The 23,544-nt window shown below is 40.2% G+C and overlaps 1 protein-coding gene across 1 annotated transcript in view; it reads left to right on the forward strand.

Moving 5' to 3' along the window:
- The window catches only part of HSPB8 (heat shock protein family B (small) member 8), an 89,856-nt gene extending 66,673 nt beyond the window's left edge, over nt 1–23,183 (forward strand). Inside the window, exon 3 of the mRNA XM_075854778.1 lies at nt 22,838–23,183. Coding sequence (XP_075710893.1) covers nt 22,838–22,997 — 160 coding nt within the window. The 3' untranslated portion in view covers nt 22,998–23,183. The remainder of the gene's footprint in view (nt 1–22,837) is intronic.
- The last annotated feature ends 361 nt before the right edge of the window (nt 23,184–23,544 follow it).

The following is a 23,544-nucleotide window of genomic DNA, read 5'->3' on the forward strand; positions in this document are numbered from 1 at the left end:
AAATGTTCTAGTCATTATATATGCCTGCAATGTAATAGATAGTGAGAAGCTAGTCAGCATATTCATCCAAGTTCTTTAACTTAATCAAGTCGGTTATTTTAAATTCAAATGTGAGCAAGATATACAGCATATACTGTATTTACTTGAAGGCTATGTACACCTTTTTGGAAGCCTTTTATTTTAATTATTAAATTAATGTGTTATGTGTTTTTTATTCAACTTTCAAAATGATTTTTATTAATCTTTTTTTTAGTTTTTATCATACAGCTGCTATGTATCCTAGATAAACATAGAAGCTGCACCTTTCTCTTTCAGCCAATTCCATCAGTTCACCTAAACTGGCGGCTCGGCTGAGAGTGGTCTCTGTGTGTCTTAAACATACAGGGTCTAGCTAATAATGAGATGTGATCGATATTAACTGGACCCTGTGTGTCAGAGATATGCAGGACTCGCTCTCTGCCGAGCCATCTGTTCAGCTAAACTGACAGATTCGGCTGAGAAAGAACGATACAGCTTCAATGTATACAAAATATATAGAAGCTGTATCATAAAAAGTAAATGATTTTAATAAGTCAATTTAAAAGCTAAAAAAAACACATTAAAAAAATTGCTTTCGAAGGTGTATATAGCCTTAAAGAGGCTCTGTCACCAGATTTTCAAACCCCTATCTCCTATTGCAGCAGATCGGCGCTGCAATGTAGATAACAGTAACGTTTTTTTTTCCAAAAACGAGCATTTTTGGCCAAGTTATGACCATTTTGATATTTATGCAAATGAGCCTCTTAAGTACAACTGGGCGTGTTTAAAGTTATACTATACCTAAATGGAGGACACCAAACAGTTCCCTAGAAAGTTCATGGTTGGTGGCCCATCACAATGATGTGCGGGCACTGTCGGGAACCGAGCCTCAGGCCCAAAATAAGCATGGCGGTAACGGTGGACCCGCTAAATATACAACAAAACCTATAACTAGGAGTCTGACACACGAAAAATGGGTTAAAAAATATGAAAGTTTATTGAATCAATTAAAATAAACACATATGTAAAATTTATAGAGATGTAAACCACAAGAAACAATGGACAGCCAGAACACATGTCACACAGAACAACACTGTGCGAACAGGCTATTATGTAAATACATAAAATATACATATTCGATATCGTCGCAACCGTAATAACACATTTATAGCGTCATTCATGTTTACGCTGTTATAAAATAAAAAACTGCTTTCTTTCACATATTAATGTGATGCACGAGGTATTATGAATTTTGAACCTCCATGTGCCTCACATTAATAGTAATTAACCCCATCATGTACCTCACACATTAACCCAATGTTGTCCATTATGACTGAGGAACATGATGGGGTTAATTACTGTTAATGTGAGGCACATGGAGGTTCAAAATTCATCACACCACGTGCCTCACATTAGAAAATGGAAGAACTTTTTTTATTATTATTGTTGGCAAAGCATCGTTTTGGTATCGAGTATCGCAATACTACACAAAGTATCGGTATCGAAGTCCAAATTCTGGTATCGTGACAACCCTAATCCACACATTAAACAACTGTCGGCCGGAGACTCATTTGGCAAACACTTATTTCTCTTGACTCCCCATAAACATGCTTGCTCGGCTTGTTAAAATCCAACATGTCCGATCTTTCTTTTCCCCGACATCTGCTGAAATTGATGGCTTCGGTCAAGCTTTGTCTAATTTAAAAGGGCCTTTTGGTTTATCCTGTGACCCAAAATAAAGCAGACCTTATAGAAACAGATAAGAATCTATCTACAAAAATATAATTTTCCGATAATTTGCCCTGTCTGCATACGTAATATAGTAAATGTGCATAGTTCACATGTAAAATTATGTTATTTAGAAAATGATATAACGGACCTCTTTTTAACATTAGAACCAGACTAAATCTTGTATAAAAGGACTGTAAGCAGTAGTTTCCCTTTAAAGATTTTCATTGGCACTGAAATAGTTAACATTGAATAATTTCAATCCATCTGTTTCAATTTCTAGTTACAACAGCAAATAGGGAATCATTCACAAGTGATGCCATAAAAGAGGAAGATAAAAGTGATTTAAATGTCTTAAACTTCATGACTACACCATAGGATGCATCTGTTGTACACAGTGACGTGTATAAATCAAAGACTTGGGAGGCCCAGGTCTGTTAAACGCTGACACGCTAAACTATTATGGAGGAATACAGCATTGATTCTTCAAAATCATTTTACAACTCTCCTTCCGGATGCCCACATTTATCAGATGTATATGCAAAAATGTTATTAGTTTATGTCTTTGGCAGCACATGGAAACTTGGTATGGTAGACACTTGCTAAAGTTGCATTGGCTCTCCACAACATCATTGGCAGCTTTTTTAGGGCATGGCCAGACGTGGGGTATTTCTGCAGACACTGTCCGCATCAATGCCGCACATAATCTGCGTTGCAGATTCCGTTGCGCCTTTACCTAAAATGTGCAGTAAATTGATGCGGATTAGTCGTTGCGTATTCAGGTGAAGATTACTTCCTGCTCTCTTTTAAAACATTTCATCTCAGTCTGGCAATAGACCTCGAAACACATAGGTCCAGCCAGAATGAAGAAATATCCTGTTCGTAAAACCAATCCGCAACGCAACACACATAACATCTGCGGATTTCATTGCAGAATTTTGAATCTCCATTGAAGTCAATGGAGAAATTCTGCAATAAGTCCGCAACAAGTCCGCTACATGTCCGCAACAGCCAGTGTATGCTGCGGACACCAAATTCTGCACCGCAGCCTATGGTCCACAGCTGAGTTTTCCGCCACGTGTGCACGAACCTAACTAAAAAGGTGTGGAAACCAATGGAGAAAATGTCCGCTGCTGATTGCCGCAGCGGACTGGCCGGAGCGGAATTCCAGAGCAATTCCGCCATGTCTGGCCATGCCCTTACCGGGTTTTCTGGGATTTTACATTGATGGCCACGCCTGGTAACCCCACCGATTACACATTGGAGGCAGTGTAAACCTTTGAACACTTTTTTTAGAAATCAAACTATATCATATTATTTGAAACAACTTTGTAATTGGTTTTTATAAAAAAAAAATCTTACTTTTTGGAATACAGCTACTTTGTATCCTGGGCACATAGCAACTGTATCTTGTGCTCAGACCTCGAATCCGTCAAGTCAGCAGGACTGACTGCTTTGGTGACAGCGGGTCCTGCGTGTCTTTGGATAAATAGAAGCTGTATCTCAAAAAGTAAAACAAATTAACCAAAACAATTACAAAGTTGTTTAAAAGAATAAAATACATTGTTTTATAATAATAATAATAATAATAATAATTTTAAAAAAAGTGTTCAAAGGTTTACATAGCCTTTAATGGCTTATACTAAGGAGAGGACAACAATGTAAAATCCCAGTAAAATATGTATAAGGCTGTGTTCAAATTTTTTTTTTACGTTTTTGCCATGCTCTTTGCTGCGTTTTTAAAAAAATTAATAATACAGAAAAGGAAAACATAGTAAAAACATTGTCTCAAAATTAAATGTTACCCCCTAACCACAGGATAGGCGGTAACATGCTGATTGGTGGGGGTCTCACCGATGGGACCCCGACTGATCACAAGAATGGGGGTCCCGTTCCTCCAAATGAATGGAGCAACAGCTCGCACATGCGCCCTCCTGCTTCATTCATTCTCTATGGCTCTGCTGGAGACAGCCAAGTGCTGTACACGGCTATCTCCGGCGGTCCCATAGAAAGTGAATGGAGCGGCAGTGTGCATGCGCGACCTGCAGCTCTATTCATTCGGATGAACAGGACTCCCATTCTGGTGATCGGTGAGGGTCCCAGCGGTCAGATCACCACCAATCATCCTGTTATCACCTAACCTCTTGTTAGGTGATAACATTTAATCTTGGGACAACCCCTTTAATTATTTTCTTTTTTTTTTCATATGGTCCACATGAAACTTTTCTGAATGTCATTTGATAGTCTTTTTACCTATTAATTAAATTCTTCCATTTCAAGAAAATTATATATTACTTAGGCCCCATGCACACGACCGTAAAATCGCCCGTAATTACGGTCCGTAATTAGGGGCCCATTCATTTCTATGGCCGACGGACACCTTCCCGTATGTCTACGGGAGGGTGACCGTACCGTAGAAACCTGACGAAAAAAATAGGACATGTCCTATTTTTCATTTTACGGACCGTGCTCCTATACTTTATAATGGGAGCACGGCTTGTAGAAACGGCTGGCTGTACGGGTCGTAATTACGGCCACTGTCATGTGCATGGGGCCTAAGGGTTGGAAGTCAATTTTCCTTGTTTGCAATGAAGGCAGATGGGGTATCAGAGCTCCAAACTAGAAAATATCTGGTGGCTGAGCCTGGTTTATTGCTATAGGGAGATAGTTAAAAAGCAGCTGCCAGTCACCTCTAGTATCACTTATCTCCAGATAAAACAAAGGATTGAGCATATTAAAGCTCAAAAGGGGATGGGGCTCGCACCAAATTTTATGCCTAGGGGCCCCCACAAGCCTTAATCTAGCTCCACCTATTGAATTGACTCTCGCAAGCACTCTTGTATGAATTAGGATACATAGCTCCAAAAACATACTGATAGGTTAATTGGCTTTCTATGAAATTCGTGTTCGTATGTGTGTCTGGGATAGGAAAATTAGATAGTGAGCCCCTTGGAGACAGGGACATCTGTGAATGGTGACAATCTCTATACAGCACTGCAGAATATGTTGGTTAGATACGTATAAGCAATCGAAAATAAATACATAGGTGACTGAGAGGGTACTCTGTGATTTACAGTGTGCAGCAAGGCAAAGGTCAGCTTTATCTAAACAATGATGAATACAACTTTATTTAGGAAGGTCTGTTTCCTGCTGCAAGATCTTTTTATTTTTAAACCTGAAAACAATAAAAATGGGAGGTACACTTAGATTTGTAAAAGGTATATTTATAGTTTTGTTCTTTAGATTTATAGTATACCAATCTAGTACAAACTTTACAACTGCTTCTTCTTCTTCCTCTTCTTTTTTTATGCTCAACAGTTGCAATGTGGATGTTGGTGTATCCAAAGACATGGTCATCTTGAGAGCCCAGGGAACTTTTAAGTCTAATAATATATTTCAGAAAACAGCTACAGGTTGCTGGACTCTTTGTACCAGTAAAATGTGAACATAGTTATTTGAACAATACAGATTTTGGTAAAAGACATGTAATAAGTAGTAGAAGTAATGTTATGGAATGTTTTGTTATTAGGAACAGTGGCATATGCAGGGGGGGTTTCCAGTTGCCCGGTAAACCCCCCTGTGACCAGGGACGGAAGGCCCTTGCATGCTATTGTACTCAATTGTATCTACGTCTTTAGGACACGGATACAATTGACAGCCCTGGCGAGGCAACTTTCAGTGCTTTACCAGTGATGCAGACTTTACCAGTGATGCAGACGGCCCGATGATGTCATTGTGCCACCTGCATCTTTCCGCTGGAGCATGCCTGGTCAGAAGAGACCAGACCTGCATTGCTGGAGGAGAGGACGGTGCGGGAACAGGTGAGTGTGGCGCTACCTACAGGGGCATTATCCACAAGGGGGACTGTGGCACTACCTACAGGGGAAATTATGGCAATATCCATGGCACTGTGGCACTATTTATATGGGCAGCGTGCGACACTATCTACAGGGGGCATTGTGGAACTACCTACAGGGGTCAGTGTGTAGCACACAGTGTGCCACTATCTATAGTACAGCACTGTGGTACTATCTAAGGCTAGGCTCTGTGGCACTATCCACAGGGGGCAGTGTGGGGCACTATCTACAGGGGCCAGTGAATGTGGCACTATCTATGCTGGTTTTTACGCTAAGAGTAGTGGTCAGCACATATCCATTAGACCTAGCCCTTTATATTAGTGCTTCTAAGGGCTCAGCTGGTGGATATATGCAGAGTATAAAACCCAGAGGGTAGCGGGAGTGTGGCGAAAATAACTTGATTTAAAAAATATGCATTTGGAAACCCCCCCTTTAAAAAATCCTGCGTTTTCCCCTGAGGAAGGTGGATATTTTGTGGGGGAGGATGTGTGCCTGCTTAAAACTAAGAGGGGGGATAGCACTGTGTATCAGCAGTAAAACAGCTTTTTCCGACATGTTTTTCCCAAGAATTGTTTCCCTCCTCCAAAGGACCTTGAGCTCATGCAGATGAGCATACGTTGGCTGAGCTGCATTCTTTTGATATCACGTATCTACTAGCATAGAGCTACTACAGACATTTGTTCATGGTTTATGCATATAATTGTTTTCCCTTGGTTCTTGTCATCAAATGTGAAATTAATTGTGCGGCCCTTGCATGATTAAAAAAACACTCAATACATTAGACCTAAAGTCCCTTTTTTTTCTTTTTTAAATGATTCTTTATTTCAAAATACTGTAAGATAGTTATTAACAAATTACTGCAGTGACCTCAAAGGCATTCTTCTGTTGAGGAAAGTATTTTGTCCAGTATTTGGATATTTTCATGTATTGAAAAAATTGCATTGGTTTCCACTAGTTTTTATTTTTATAGTACTATCCAAGGCCTACAACTTAGTTGAAGCAAATGAAAACATAGTGTAGACTAGTTACATTATATGAGCAAGCCGTATCAATACAAGCGTGCAAGACAAAATCAACTACATTGGTAGCATGAAAGAGATTAGAGGTAAGCGAATCTATGAAAATTTTCTATTACAGAGGCGTGTTTCCCCCATATAAGACAATAGATGGTGAAATCCTCTTTTTCACCATTTCAACCTCGATTGTCTTATATGCCTGAAATACAGCTCTGTGGGAGGAAATGTATCTGTTGGGCAAGCTGTAAGATGAAGTCAGCATTGGAACACTATTTAAGGGAGACGTAAAGGTGTTTGTCCATCAGAGACTTTTATGACATATCCACAGGATATGCCATAAATGTCAGATAGATGCGGGTCCCACCTCTGAGACCCACACCTCTCTCTAGAACGGGGTCTCCCAGTTCTACCATTCTCGGCTTCCACTGCCTCTCGGCCGCTTCCTGATTAGATGGTATTGAGTTACGAACACAGCGTAGCTCGCTGAGCTACGCTGTTTCCGTTACTTCCATAGAAGTGAATGGCAGTTACGGAAACAGTTTAGCTCGCATGCTACGCTGCTTCTGTAACTGCCATTCACTTCTATTGGAGTTACGGAAACAACGTAGCTCAGCTGTGTTCATAACGCCCGACCATCTAATCGGGAAGAGCCAGGGGTCAGCAGGAGTCAAGAAAGGTAGAACTTGGTTGACGGGGCTCTGTTCTAGAGATAGGTGCGGGTCCCAGAGGTGGAACCCGCATCTATCTGACATCTATGGCATGTCCTGTGAATATGCCATAAATGTCCCTGATGGGAAAACCCCTTTAAGAACAGGTTATAAACTGTCACGTCCATATTAATAAGAAACTAGAGGGCATAAATAAATGAATTAGCTTATACATTCAGAAACTCAAGATATTAGGATGTCAAGATTGAGCGCTAAGACATATATTTTGATGTCATGAATACAAAGATGCTATTGACCATAGGTGCAGCTACAGTACAGAAGAGAAGGGGACAAAGGATTGAACCTTGTTAGACATCTACAAGATTAGCACTAGAATCTCAAGGAGATTTAATATAGAGCAATAGCTTTTACGCCTCCTGTACACGGCACACGCTACTCGGAGCCTCTACAATGGCACACTAAGATCCTACGGGTCTGTATTATAGATACAAAGGCTCTCTCAGTATCGAGTACACCATATTCTCCCTCAGAAGCATTGCAGAAGGTATAATCAAAAAGGAGAGTGCAAGGGATTGAAAACGGAGCAAAGACTTTTAAAAATGTAGGACCCCTGTATTAGAGGACCACGAGACCTAAAATAAAGGCTCATACAAGTGCAGGTCAAAAATATTGCTGTTTATATCATTTACCTGTATCTAAAATGTGTCTGAAGTTATCAGACCTGGAGATATGGGAGATAAAGTAGAGGTTATGGAATCACTACAGCCAGTTTTACAGTAGGATGAAATGCCTGCGTAAAGTGAATAATAGATAACCTGAATAAAAATATAGACTTAGGATTAGTGTTTAGCAATATTTGACAACATCCTGACTTTGCAGTAAATGAGATATGAGCAGTGGGTAATCCAAAGGACCAATTTTGGTTAACATAAGGCTGATAACTGGATACATTATTTAACCCCTTCACGACTGCCGTACGGCTATATTTGTTCAAACTGCCGATGCCCCGTGCAATTAGCACGTATATAGACGTTGGCAGCCTGGAACGGGTTTAATGAGTGCAGTGCTGCTTCAGTGTGAGCAGCGCTGCACTTTCATGTCGGCCGGGGCTTTGAGAGCCCCGGAATACACCTCCCACTGTAGATAGTGCCACCCACAACCCCCTGTAGGTAGCGCAAAACCCTCTGTAGCTAGCGGCACCTAAGCTACCTCCGGCATCGGAATCCCCGGCCAGAGCTCTGGCCGAGGGTTCCCCTCCTAGAGGGAGCCTCCACCGTCTCTCCATCCCCGCTGTAGATAGTGCCCCCCCTGCAGATAGCAACCCCCCCACGCTGTAGATAGCATTGCACTCCCCCACTTTGGATAGCGCCACCTGAACTGACTCTAGGAGCGGAATCCCCGGTGTCAGATCTCACTGGCCGGGTATTCCGCTTTTAGAGAGAGCTCCTGACGTCACTTTCCATTTGGACAGTGACGTTAGTGGCTCTCTCTAGGAGTGTAATCCCCAGAGTGGAATCCTTCTCCAGGAGTGGAATCCCCGGCTGACACTATATATAAAGAGAGAGAGAGAGAGAGAAAAATCTTGCATCACTCCAGTATGAAAAAAGGTGTGGTTTATTCAGTCAACAAAAAGCAACGTTTCTGTCCTACAGGACCTTTATCAAGCATAGTGACACATCAAATACTAGTGATATATATAGGGCAATACCCCACTTATGGTCATAAATTGTTTTTCATTAGAAAGTAATTAACCCTTTCCGAACTGATCCATGTTTTGCTTATTCTTTTTCGTTTTTCCTCCCCGCTTTCCGAGAGCCACAACTTTTTTATTTTTCCGTCAATAGAGTGGTGTGAGGGCTTATTTTTTGCAGGACGAGCTGCAGTTTTTATTGAAACCATTTTTTGGTACATACGACTTTTTTAGCACTTTTTATCACATTTTTTGGTAGAGCCAAGGTGACTAAAAATCTGCGATTTTGCCGTTTATAATTCTTTATTTTCCACGGCGTTCACCGTGCGAGTTCAATAATGGTATATTGTAATAGTTTGGACTTTTACGAACCCAGCGATACCAATTTTGTGTATTTTTTTTATTTTTTTACATTACTTTAGAGAAAAAATGTGAAAAGGGTTTATTTTTTAACTTTAAATATTTATTTAATTTTTTCCACTAATAATAACTATTTACTTTTGATTTTACACATTTTATTAGTCCCCATCGGAGACTTGAACCAGCAATCGTTAGCTCACTGGTAGAATACACTGCAATACTAATGTATATTGTGATTTTTACAGGCTCCTGTAACAGCACAATCGCTGTTTCTGTCTGTTAGTCCCGGGTATCAGCTGTAATACACCCGCAGTGTATGGCGCGGGTTCAGCGCGTGAGACGCTCCATATATCACCCCCCACACCACGACATGCTATTAAGTCGTGGGGTGCGAAGGGTTAAATGCGCAGCGTATGGTGCGGAGTGAAAATTAAAATTTTCCACTGATATGCCATTTTAGTGCACTATATGTTGTGTCCAGTTTGTGCCACTGAAGACAAATACCTCATAAAATATTAACCGGGTTCTCCCGGGTACGGCGATGCCATAACTGTGGACTTAAATGGCTGCTTAGGCACGCTGTAGGGCTCAGAACGGAGGGAGCGCCATTTGGCTTTTGAAGCACAGATTTAGCTTCGTAGTAGCTCTGGCGTTTTGCTGGTATTTCAGTTTATAATGTGGAGGTACATGTAGGCTGGGCAGAGTACATCAGGGGAATAATAAGAGGGTATAATAATGGGGTAAATAAATAATAATCCGCAGATATGTGGCCAGTGTCACACTTCTAAATGGCGCACGATCTTATCTGCTTTTGGAACACTGCACATTTTGCATCGCCATATTCTGGGAGCCGAAACTTTTTTATTTTTTCACCACCGGAGCTGTGTGAGGGCTTATTTGTTGCGGGACAATCTGTAGTTTTCATTGGTACCATTTTGGGCTAAATGCGATTTTTTTCATCACTTTTTATTCCATTTTTCAGCAACCAAGGTGACCAAAAACCATCAATTCTGACAATGATTTTTATTTATTTTTTACGGCATTCACCCTGGGCTATAAATGACCATTATATTTTATTCTGCGGTTTGATACGATTACGGCGATACCTTATGTATATAGTTTTTTTTATGTTTTGCAGCGTTTGCACAATAAAATAACTTATTTATAAAATAAATTATTTTTTGTGTCACCATATTCTGAGAGCCGTTTCTTTTTTAAATTTCAGTCAAAAAAGCTGTGTAAGGGCTTGTTTTTTGCGGGATGGGTTGTAGTTGGTATTGGTACTATTTTGGCGTACATGCGACTTTTTGATCACTTTTTATTGTTTATTTTGGGAGGGGTGGTGATCAAAAAATAGTGATTCTGGCATGGTTTTTCGTTTATTTTATTTCCGGTGTTCACCGTACGGGAATAATAATATTATAGTTTTATTGTTGGGGTCGTTACGAACGCGGTGATCCCAAATATGTGTACTTTTTTTTTTAGGTGTTCATTTTTTTCCTATAATAAAAGACTTATTATAGGAAAAAAAAGCAGTTCTTGTTTATATCACATAACTTTTATTTTTACACTTTTTTTTAAAACATTTTTATTCTTTTTTTAACTTTTTTTACTTGTCCCACTAGGGGACATTTAGACTTGCACCTCTGATCGCTGCTGGAACACATTACACTACCTACGTAGTGTAATGCATTCCAACTGTCATTGTGACGTGACAGTAACACTGACAGGAAGCCTACGACGACCACCCTCCGGCTGGTACTCATAGGCTTCTGTACATGGCAGCCCGGAAGCCATTGTCTGACGTCCGTTTGTCATGGGTACCATCGCCAGCCCCCGTGATTTCACGTGGGGGCTGCCGATCTGCGCTAAACACCTTAAGTGTGGCGATTGCAATATAACGCCGCAATTAAGGGGTTAACTGCCGAAATCAGCGGCGATGGGCCGCTGATCGGCAACGGGGAATGCAGGGCAGACACCCTGCACAGTTAACCGCCAAAGCACTGACGTAACTGCACGTCGAGGTGCACGAAGTTACTGCACACATCGACGTGCAGTTACGTCAAGGTGCGGGAAGGGGTTAATAAAGGCCTGAAGTTCTGATTGGTGAGTGGATCTACTGCATTTAGTTCTAGCACAGCTGGTGTATTTCTGATTATGTAATAATCATACGATTTTTATGGATTTGCTATTATGTATTGTGTTTATAATATATCGTACAAGCACATGCACTTTTTGTATCAACCTTATACCTTGACTGGTATTGTAATCACATGTTTATGATGATTTTTTTTGCACTATGCACTTTATTTGAATTCTAATGAGATCAATTATGCAAATGTAAGATATTGCTGTTAAAGTTCTAAGCCTTGTAACGTCCTAGAAAAATAAAAGGACGTTCAAAAAACGATGCAAACATATGGGATATATAAACTAAAAAGTATTTTGTGTGGTATTACTATCTGTTTTACAAGTAGATACATTTAAATTTAGGCAAAAATGCAAATTTTTGCTAATTTTCTCTAAATCTTTTTCCCTAACATAAAGTACAATATGTCACGAGAACACAATCTCAGAATCACTTGGATAGGTAAAAGCATTCCAGAGTTATTACCACATAAAATGATACATGTCAGATTTGAAAAATCGGCTTCGTCCTGAAGGCCAAAGTCTTGAAGGGGTTAATGTATATATCCATCAGGTTATGTTTGTAATGATGCACTGCTGCACACCACGTTGTGTTCGGCATGTGCCAGTGTAAAGTGCGCATGCGTCAAGCATTGAAAGCGGAAGTGTCACGTTGCCATGCAACAGGACGCTTCAGAAGCGTGATGACGACACAAAACACTCCACTGTGTAAACACCACGGACAAAGGCGTCCTCCGTTGTCAGGCAACCAGTTTGGAATCGCCACAAACCACCATTTTTTTCACACTTGGAGTGATGCAAGATCTCTACTTTTGTGTGTATATATACACAGTGAAGGAAATAAGTATTTGATCCCTTGCTGATTTTGTAAGTTTGCCCACTGTCAAAGACATGAACAGTCTAGAATTTTTAGGCTAGGTTAATTTTACCAGTGAGAGATAGATTATATATAATAAAAAAAAAAGAAAATCAGATTGTCAAAATTATATATATTTATTTGCATTGTGCACAGAGAAATAAGTATTTGATCCCTTTGGCAAACAAGAGTTAATACTTGGTGGCAAAACCCTTGTTGGCAAGCACAGCAGTCAAACGTTTTTTGTAGTTGATGATGAGATTTGCACACATGTTAGATGGAATTTTGGCCCACTCCTCTTTGCAGATCATCTGTAAATCATTAAGATTTCGAGGCTGTCGATTGGCAACTCGGATCTTCAGCTCCCTCCAGAAGTTTTTGATGGGATTAAGGTCTGGAGACTGGCTAGGCCACTCCATGACCTAAATGTGCTTCTTTTTGAGCCACTCCTTTGTTGCCTTGGCTGTATGTTTCGGGTCATTGTCGTGCTGGAAGACCCAGCCACGAGCCATTTTTAATGTCCTGGTGGAGGGAAGGAGGTTGTCACTCAGGATTTGACGGTACATGGCTCCATCCATTCTCCCATTGATGCGGTGAAGTAGTCCTGTGCCCTTAGCAGAGAAACACCCCCAAAACATAATGTTTCCACCTCCATGCTTGACAGTGGGTCATAGGCAGCATTTCTCTTCCTCCAAACACGGCGAGTTGAGTTAATGCCAAAGAGCTCAATTTTAGTCTCATCTGACCACAGCACCTTCTCCCAATCACTCTCAGAATCATCCAGATGTTCATTTGCAAACTTCAGACGGGCCTGTACATGTGCCTTCTTGAGCAGGGGGACCTTGCGGGCACTGCAGGATTTTAATCCATTACGGCGTAATGTGTTACCAATGGTTTTCTTGGTGACTGTGGTCCCAGCTGCCTTGAGATCATTAATAAGTTCCCCCCGTGTAGTTTTCGGCTGAGCTCTCACCTTCCTCAGGATCAAGGACACCACACGAGGTGAGATTTTGCATGGAGCCCCAGATCGATGTCAATTGACAGTCATTTTGTATGTCTTCCATTTTCTTACTATTGCACCAACAGTTGTCTCCTTCTCACCTAGCGTCTTACTTATGGTTTTGTAGCCCATTCCAGCCTTGTGCAGGTCTATGATCTTGTCCCTGACATCCTTAGAAAGCTCTTTGGTCTTGCCCATGTTGTAGAGGTTAGAGTCAGACTGATTAATTGAGTCTGTGGACAGGAGTCTTTTATACAGGTGACCATTTAAGACAGCTGTCTTTAAAGCAGGCACCAAGTTGATTTGGAGCGTGTAACTGGTCTGGAGGAGGCTGAACTCTTAATGGTTGGTAGGGGATCAAATACTTATTTCTCTGTGCACAATGCAAATAAATATATATAATTTTGACAATGTGATTTTCTGTTTGTTTTTTTTTATATAATCTATCTCTCACTGGTAAAATTAACCTAGCCTAAAAATTCTAGACTGTTCATGTCTTTGACAGTGGGCAAACTTACAAAATCAGCAAGGGATCAAATACTTATTTCCTTCACTGTATATATGTATATATATATATATATATATATATATATATATATGTATATATAAAAAATTACAAAAAATTGTTTACATTTTTAGTGATTTGTCTGCTCATAATAAAAATGAAAAACAGGGAATTAATTAAACTAATCTAGAAAATGAACGCCTCATAAGTCTTGTAAAAAAAACAAAGTAAAAATAGTTGTGATATTCAAAGCGGTTCCAAAGATATTATCGTTAAACCCGTTCCCACTCCTGGACGTACTATTAGGTCATAGTAACTACATCGTTAGCGCTCCGACCTAATAGTACGTTACGCGAGGATCGACCATTTCGGCCGTCCTCCCGACACATACAGGAGCTGTGACAACTGCTGTCTCGTACAGTGGTTGCCGCAGCTCCTTCAGCGGGGACCAATTGCGGTGTCCCCGCTGATTAACCCCTTAGAAGCCGCATTCAATAGCGATCGCGGCTTCTTAGGGGTTAAACCATCATCGACGGCCCGCTACACGATAGCAGGTGGCGATGGTGGCTCTGGCAACCGGAGGCCTCATAATGGCCTCCGGCTTTGCCATCTACGGAAGCCTAGTGGGTCTTGACGTGCTTGCTGTCAGCGAGTAACTGACAGCTCTAATACACTGCACTACGCATGTAGTGCAGTGTATTAGAATTGCGATCAGGGCCTCCTGCCCTCAAGTCCCCTAGTGGGACAAAGTAAAAAAATAAAAAAAAGTTTTAAAAGTAATAAAAAGTAAAACTCTCCCTTTTTCCCTGATCAGTCCTTTATTATTAATAAAAATAAATAAATAAACTACATAATTGGTATCGCCGCGTCCGTAACGGCCTGAACTACAAAAGTATCTAGTTATCTATCCCGTGCGGTCAACGCTATAAAAGAAAATAATAATAAACCATACCAGAATCACACTTTTTGGGTCACTTCACCTCCCAAAAAATTGAATAAACAAAAATGTAAAAAGTTGCATGTACCTAAAAATGGTTCTGATCGAAAATACAGTTCGTTACGCTAAAAACATTCCTCACACAGCTTTATTGATGGAAAAATAATAAAAAGTTATGGCTCTAAGTATAAGGCAACATAAAAAGTAAATGATTATTTATAAAAAGTATTTTATTGTGCAAACGCCATAAGACATAAAAAAAACTCTAAACATATGGTATCTCCGTAATCGTGTTGCCCAGCAGAATAAAGTCAATATGTAATTTATAGCACACGGTGAACGCTGTAAAAAAAATAGAATAAAAAACAACAGTAGAATTTATGTTTTTTAGTCACTACGCTGTCACGGTCACAGGGTATGTGGACCCAGTAGGCCTTTCCACGGTAGCGGACAGGCAGCTGACCAGGTCACAGTCTATACGATAGTAAATGGTAGATAGTAACGCTTGGGTACCTGAACTAGTCCAGACGGTGGCTGTGGCTTCAGCACTGATGGAGACCGGTACAGCAGGTAGCGCCAGACGTGGTGGGCAGTATCCGATGTGGCAGAAGACATTGGATGTGGCAGAAGACACTGGACGTGGCAGAAGACACTGGATGCGGCAAGGTGCAGTAGACACGACTCCAACACTGGTAGGCACAGGAACAAGAGCAGCACGGGATACAGGAACAGGTAACAGGGCACGGGTAACAACTGGAATGGGAAGCACTAAGGTACCATTTGCAAGACAGACTGGGATAAACTAACAACGCTCAGGCAAGGATCTGAAGGGCTGGGGCCTTCTTATAGACCAGGAAATCATGGGCCTTTGATGATGATGATTTTCTGATGTGCGCGCGCTGGGCTTTACACTGTCCGTAGCAGTGACATGCCCCCTTGCCAGTTCGGCAGAAGACTGATCTTCAAAGCTGAAGAGTGAGAGAGCGTGCGCACGCGCACACTCTCTCTCCTTGCTTTTGCTGTAACACTGTCCATATCTGATTGGACAGTGTCATAGCCATAGTAACACGCCCCCTTGACAGTACACGCCCCATCGACTGTTCAGGGGGTTATTTAAATATCGGGCGCCAAATATAACGGCACTGATGTCTACATAACGGAGGGAGGTAGAATTTTTTATTTAAAGTGCCCCAGAATTTGTGCAGCCCTCCCCATTACATGCTGCACTCAGCTGCACATGTATGGGGAGGTGAAAGGTTCTCTTTACGGCCAAAACTAGGCTGCGTCATTAAGGGATTAAAGAAGTGCATATCAAAAATTGAAAATTTGACCTGGACACAGGGGCATCAATGACCCTTGGTCATGAAAGGGTTAAACATGTTTTCTGCTCTATACAGCTTGCTATTTCACAGAAATTGACCCCCATGTTCGCACTTACTGAAAAAGTAGCACAGTTACAGTATTTCAATGTAAATTACTCTAAGCATGCAAGTCTTCTCTTTCCTCCATTGATTTATAGATTGCAAGCATTAGACATACACTATAAAGTTCTATGACAAAGTTCATAAAGTTATTATAGACGGATGTCACTGTTATAAAATGGGAAAGAAAGACAATTATTGGGACTATAAATGTAGCAAAGTTGGGAGAGGCATCGTCTGTTGTGTCTGATTTACGAATCGAAATAAAAATTAAATGCTTATTCTCCCTAAAGTTAAATCAGCTTTATTTAAAAAAAAAAAACAGAAACCTAAGTTTTTGTATAATGAAAATGTATGCAAGATTTTAATATACATGGTGTTTTAATTAATCCCCATTTTCAAGATCTCTGCCTTCTGTTAGGGAACATCTTATTTATATCCAGTGTTTAAGAACCTGTAAAGACCAAATACTTATTATATGTGAGAGTTTGCTACAATTGTCTCCAGCCCAGTCAATCCCCTGAGACAAGCAGCTACTGAAGAGAACAAAATAACCAGCATATTAGAAGAGTACAATCTATAAAGAGCCAAATACTGCAGGATTTGTGACATACTGGTGCAAAGTCCAATAGTACAATATTGACTTTAGTACTAAAATGCTAATGACATGGTTCTTAAGGTCCTCTTACAGGGTCCATCCTGGTCCGTGTAAACAAGCGCCGATCAACAAAACAGCTCGTTGATAGGCGCTCGTTTGCTCCTGTCACACAGAGCTATGGATGGGGACGAGCGGTCGTTACTCCGATCGCTCGTCCCCATACGTTATTATTATGTTGGCAGCACATATCCCTGTTTACACATGGAGTTGTACTGCTGACAACGATAAACTTTGACTTTTTCAAAACGATACGATCAGCAGATAATTGACCATTTGCTCGTTCATCTGCTGATCGTTCCCCTGTTTACACAGGGAAATTATCGGCAGCGAGTGTCCTATGAACGCTTGTCTGCCCGATAATTGTCCAGTGTAAAAGGGTCTTTAGCCTATTGCCAAGTATCTGTAATGCTAGGCTATCCCTGGTATCATTAGATAAGGATCCAGATAAAGTAAGCCCAAAAGTCAGATTTCTGAGTCAGAGGTGAGGAAATATTGCTGCACAGCATTAGTATTAAAGGGGTATTCCCAACTTAGACATTTATGGCTTATCCAGGGATATAAGTGGTCCCAAACTCTGGGACATACATCCATCTATAGAATGGGGGTCACTCAACTTCCGTCCCATCTAGGGAGGCAGTTGCCAGCCAGCGCACCTAGGTGGAGAATAAAAGGAGAGGTGGTCACGCATGTCGGAAGCTCTCTCGATTCATTTCTATGGCCATTACGGAAACAGCCAAGAACACTTGCTCGCCTGTTTACATAACTACCGAAGAACAGAATGGAGAGAGAGCCGTGCAAATGCCTGTGACTGCAGTTCTAGAGATAGGTGCGGGTCCCAGAGCTGAAACCTGCATCTATCAGACATTTATGGCATATCCTGTGGATATACCATAAACGTCTAAGATGGGAAAACCATATAATGGCTTTCAGTAATAGCTTTAAAATATTCCACTCATGGTAGAGGTATGTACTGTCACACTGCAGACGGTATCAGGCAGATGACTTATGACTCAGTCTGTCATTTTTCTTCTGACTCATGAAAAGATTCTAGTAATGTTAAAAGTGGGTAAAGTGAGCTCAGATCATATTATTTGATATCACAGTTTAATAGCAGGATAAGCTGCTGGATCGTCCATCTCACATGCACCATCTCATACATCAACATTTGTGAATAAACTATGCGTCTGTCTATGAGTTTTGATTCTAATTTTGTTTTGCTTTTTCAGAACACAGAAAAGGGCAAGTGGGTGGCAGACACCGTGCTAATGTTAAAGTAACACTGGTACATTGTGTTATGTCTAGTTTATCACTGTGTCATGCACCACCCGCTCTGGCCCTGCACTACATAAAACACACTGGCCCACAATCACTAATGCTGTCTAATAGTTAGACAGCGTAAACGTAGACCCAGCAGTCACAAAATCGCCACATTTATCACAGTGGTTCATACTGCATGAAAATGTTGGCGCATCTTGCATTACCTTTTATTTCTTTATACCACCTTTCATTTGGTTTATTTTGCACCAATATGTTGTGCCAGTTTTTTTGCGCATTTCTAGGGCAGTTTCCCACATTTTAAGCCATACACCTTTCCGGAAAGCCACTCTCCCTTTTCGAGACACTTTTAAAAAAGTGTCAAGTGAGGTACAAGCTTTAAATTTGCGCCAAAATTGGCACATATAACGACGCATTCTAGACCCAGACACAGCAGTAAATTTGCCGCACTGACCTTTTTAGAAATGTTATCAGATGTAGGTCCTTAAGTGCTACCTAAGGCTTGACCTCCACAAATAAGCAATTATGTAGTTCCGATACATATCAATACATAGAATTATGAAGAAAATGTTAAAAAAAAATTTGTCTTGTCATATGTAAGTATAAGAGAAGATTTATTCGTGACATGTGACGGTTCCCTGTAAAAAGTGAGATGCATTTCCTTGTCCATATGTAATAAACTATCCATAATCTCTGCCTCTTTACTGTTAGTGACAGTCTATGCCAATCGTATGCCATAAAACTTTATAATATGGATTCATCAATCAATTACAGTTGTATAAAACTGGCAATCAGCAGACAAAGAATAGCAGCAGATGATAGGTTTTACTGAAGTTGCTACAATAGAGGTAGAATCATGATTCATATGTTTAACTGGAAATTGTACCTCTGAGTGAAAATAAGTATTATCAGCAGTAGAGATAAAACTGCACACACTTCTATTTGAGTAGTTAGTGGGCTAAACTGTAGTATTACAAAATCCACAGTCTAATATTTATATAAAGTAGTTAGTGTTTATGAAGTGTTCTGTATGGGTGCATAGAGACACCTGCCTGAAAAAGGCATAAGGGTCCTTGATATTGAATCATAATTTCTTAGAAAATATTAAATATCTGATCAATGTTGGAAAGAGAAAATTCAACTTCAGCTCCACCATGAAACCATTTAGAAGATATGAGGGTGTTAAAGGGGTTTTCCAGTCCCAAAAAATTGATGACTTATCCTCAGGATAGGCCATCAATATGTGATCAGTCGAGTTCCGACTCCCGTCCCTTGCCGATCAGCTGTTCTGATGGGGCCACAGTGCTCGTACGAGTGCTGCTTCCCCATCATTTTTACTGCTCACGCTGTCCATTAGATTTTTGGGACTGGAAAAAACCTTTAAGCTATCAGCAATATCATGTTATTTTCAGATGTGCTCTCTTTAGAGGTGGGTGTCTCTCTATCAACACACATGGACAATAGCAAGGAGATCCTGCATAGTCTGCCACAGACAGACACTACCAATGATGCTTTTGTGTACGCATGAACTGTTTGTCATATATTTAGCCGGAAAATAACCATGGTGCCCTACAACAAAACATTGAATGGGATCTCACTCCACCATAACTACCTACAACAGGCATGTACATCCAGGACATGAAAAGTTTTTGATTACTTTGATCTTTACTCTTTCATGTATCTTTCTTTTATTGTTTACTACCACCATTATTTATATATTTATTTTCCTATTGCTTATATACGTAGCGCATATATATTAAACAGCGCTGCACAGAGATTGTCATCATTCATATTAGTCCCAACCTAAATTCTAGATTTCCTATCTCAAACACTCATACACTCTAGGGTCATTTTAATTTCAGTCTCATCACCTGCAGGGCAGCCCTTATTTGAATTGTGTTCAGTTCTGCAGAGTTATTGGTGATTGAAGTGATGAATGTGCTCCCTAATATAATGTTTAAAGTGACTCCAAAAAGAAGTTTCACTTTAAAGGGGTGGTCTTAAGACAAAACCTGAAATATGCCCTATACAAGGGGGTCCCCCTTGGATCTGTAACAGAGGATACCGCTCTGGTGGACTCGAGTCATCCATATATTAAATGGATGGAAATTCATCTGAATGACTGCTGCTGAGTGTCTGGTTGACTGTCTCCCCCAGGCAAAATCAGCTGATTGCCGTGGTGGCTCCAAGATGAAAGAGGTTGTCTATGATGCAATACATTTTTGAGGGGCTCTACAAAAATAAACATAAAATGATTGTTTTTCATACTACTATTTAAATTAAATCCAAGTTCCACAGTAATTAAAAATAACAGGAGATGTTAATGTAACCAACAATTGGTAATTGATAATGCTCGAAAAGAACAATATGACAACCCCTACAAGAAAAATGGAGCAACGGCAACTAGAAAAGTTTTATTTTTAGCAGGAGTTTTGGAAATGTTGATTAAATGTGTGAAAACACATAAGGAAAAAATTATAAAGAATGCAACTTTGTTTACATAGCCATGTCAATGTATGTAACACGCTGTATACATAGGTGCAGATATGTAAAGAAACATGCCTATTGTCTTCTAGGGAGCCAAACATGCATTACATACATATTGAAAAAGGGCTGGTATAAGAGCGGGTTTCCCCTACTTGTGTCACCCACTATTACTACCTCCTTTATAATCAGGGTCACTAGGGTTATGCCTAGTTCCCCTACCTTTTCCTTATACTAACGTTAATCTACTTGCGTTGCTGCTACTCAAGGGAATAAGACCGTACAATAAATACAATTGTATAGTAAATAAAGGGTAATATTTATTACTAACAATAATCACACTTACATATAAAATAAACCAAACACAGAACACAGTAAACGATCACCTTATAGTATCAGTATACCCCAATACATATAACAAGTTAATATTTACTGAGTATACTCACACTATACGTAGTACAGTATAAACACGGTATCACAATCCTAATTATACCGCCACCCACTTACCTAAACATACATAGAAGTTACGTTACAAAACAATACACATGCACATGCTCACTGTTTCTGTCCCACTCCCACATAGCAATGACTATCCCTGTAAACTAAGAGTTAATCAGGTAACAGGGACTGCAAGGGTTAACTTCAGGGATTGCAAGGGTTAACTCAGGGGCACCAAGGGTTAACAGGGACTCAGGGACACCAAGGGTTAACAGGGTATGGGAATGTGCAGGTGAGGATCTGGTGAGAAAGGGCTACTTAGAGTGTATAGGGGAGAAGATACTTAGCGCTTCATGTGGTCCAAGTTGGTGTGGTCTCTCAGGAAGGGCCATGAGGCAAGAGCAGACCAGGAGGGAAGGGGAGTCTATTGGGAGCAGGAAATAAGAGAGAACTTTGGGACCGTTTGTCCTTTTAACCCCCCCCCCCCGTGCACATCTGTGTGACATCACATGCTCATGCACGTGCAAGGGGGCAGAGGGCATGGGCCTCATGGCTACCTCATGGAATACCATTACCTGTTGAGGTGGATGGAAGCAGTTGGAACTTCCTGTTTCCTGGAATGCATTGGATGTGTATAATGTACAGGAAAGTGGAAAAAATTTATCCAGCGCTGAGATTTGTGTGTCTGTTAAAATGGGAAACTTCTTCCAAGTTTTATTCCAAAAGTAGTTAAAAGTTGAGAAATTGACACGAGTGTTTTTCAGAGTACAATAAGTGGTTGGTGGTATAGGCGGTGCCTACGCGTTTCAGATGGCGACTGCGTCCTTAGTCATGGCTTATTGTGGTACTCTCCCCCAGAGGGCAGAGATACACACCTAACTAATATCTGACATAGAAAACACTTCCCTTTACACATACCACAATTTTTTAAGCACCTATGGTATATGGTCCTTGCAGACCTAATCCATAAATGTTGATTTCCGTTTTTCTGTTCCGTCACAGGAACAGGAAAAAGAAACGAACAGAACGGCTGGACACCAACAGCGCCCATTGAGTTTAGGGGAATACGATGGTTTCCCAGACAAAATAGTGCTGCATACTGCGCTATTTTGTTAGGGAGTTTTGTCGGAATCTGCAAGGGGGACCTCCAAAGCAGATGGGAGCGAAGCCTAACAAATACCAACATTTAAATTGCAATTATTATGCTGTTATTTTAAATATCCTGAACAAAGGTAAATTAAAATGCAACAATGTGTCCTTCCTTACATTTTCTCATATCCCAAAATAGGTGGCATGAGATGATCAGCTTTCAAATAAAGGTGATTTCGCCATGCTCTGTCACGAGATGTCCATGCTATATGTGTTTATGTGTGGCCACCCAGTAGTTGTGATGTGAATTTCAGCCTGTCAAGAGTTTTTCTAGCATGTCACAATATTGTATTGAATTGGTTTCATGACAAACTGGAGTCCCCAAATTCTAGCAAAGATGTAAGAGTGAACATCTGTATGTATTTGCCTCTGCCATATTATATTACATTAGACTTCACCAGCTATACATATTATCGTCAATGATCAATAATGAAAATCTCATAACTATGTTTTTCTTCCTGATGAGAATTCCATACTAAAATAACATATTGCAAAAATATAATATATAAAAGAATCAAATACTAGTTCTGTTTACTATTACTTGCACATGGAATAAAGATTAGGGAGCATGTATTATATGAATTATTCACTCTGGGATTACTTATATTACATATCCTGTTTCTTTTTAGACTGCCCCTTGAAGTGGATCCCCTGACAGTGTTCGCCTCTCTTTCTCCAGAAGGTCTTCTTATAATTGAAGCTCCACTGGTCCCCTCCTACAATCAGCAAGGTGATGATACTTACACCTATGAGCTTCCTCTCGACCCCCAAGATGTCATTGCTTCGTAAACCAAGCCAAGGAAAGCCTCCTCTGGAGAATCTCACTTGAATTCCACACAAAGCTGCATTAATGACCCAGAAGAGTTCATTGTATCTTGTATGTTTTGATTTATGTATAAATAAGCCTTGTTAGAGGTTTCACTCTAGACATAGACATACAATATTTCTGGATCCATTAAATGCACTTGATATGTCTTTGATGCAGTGACAGCTGAATGGCTACATGTCCAATACTGATTTTAAATAATGATGTATAACATTTTAGATAGTTTTGTAGTCAAGAGTTGTCTAACAAGGAAGGTCTATAATTAGAATTTCTACATGCAATTATTTCTATTTTCTATTAATATACTATATCATCCCTTACCAAGAACAAAGCAAATATCTTTAAATAAATTGTAAAAAAAACAAAAACTAAATTGCCCTGTGAGACGACTGAAACAGATAAAGATATTATAGAATAGTAGCTGTCAGGGTTGGACATCACAATATAGAGGTCTAGATTTCTCAGCCTTGAAGCGACATCTATATATATCCAGTTTACATGAATCACAGG

Source organism: Rhinoderma darwinii, chromosome 1 (assembly GCF_050947455.1).
Source record: "Rhinoderma darwinii isolate aRhiDar2 chromosome 1, aRhiDar2.hap1, whole genome shotgun sequence".
In the NCBI taxonomy this organism is placed as follows: Eukaryota; Metazoa; Chordata; class Amphibia; order Anura; family Rhinodermatidae; genus Rhinoderma; species Rhinoderma darwinii.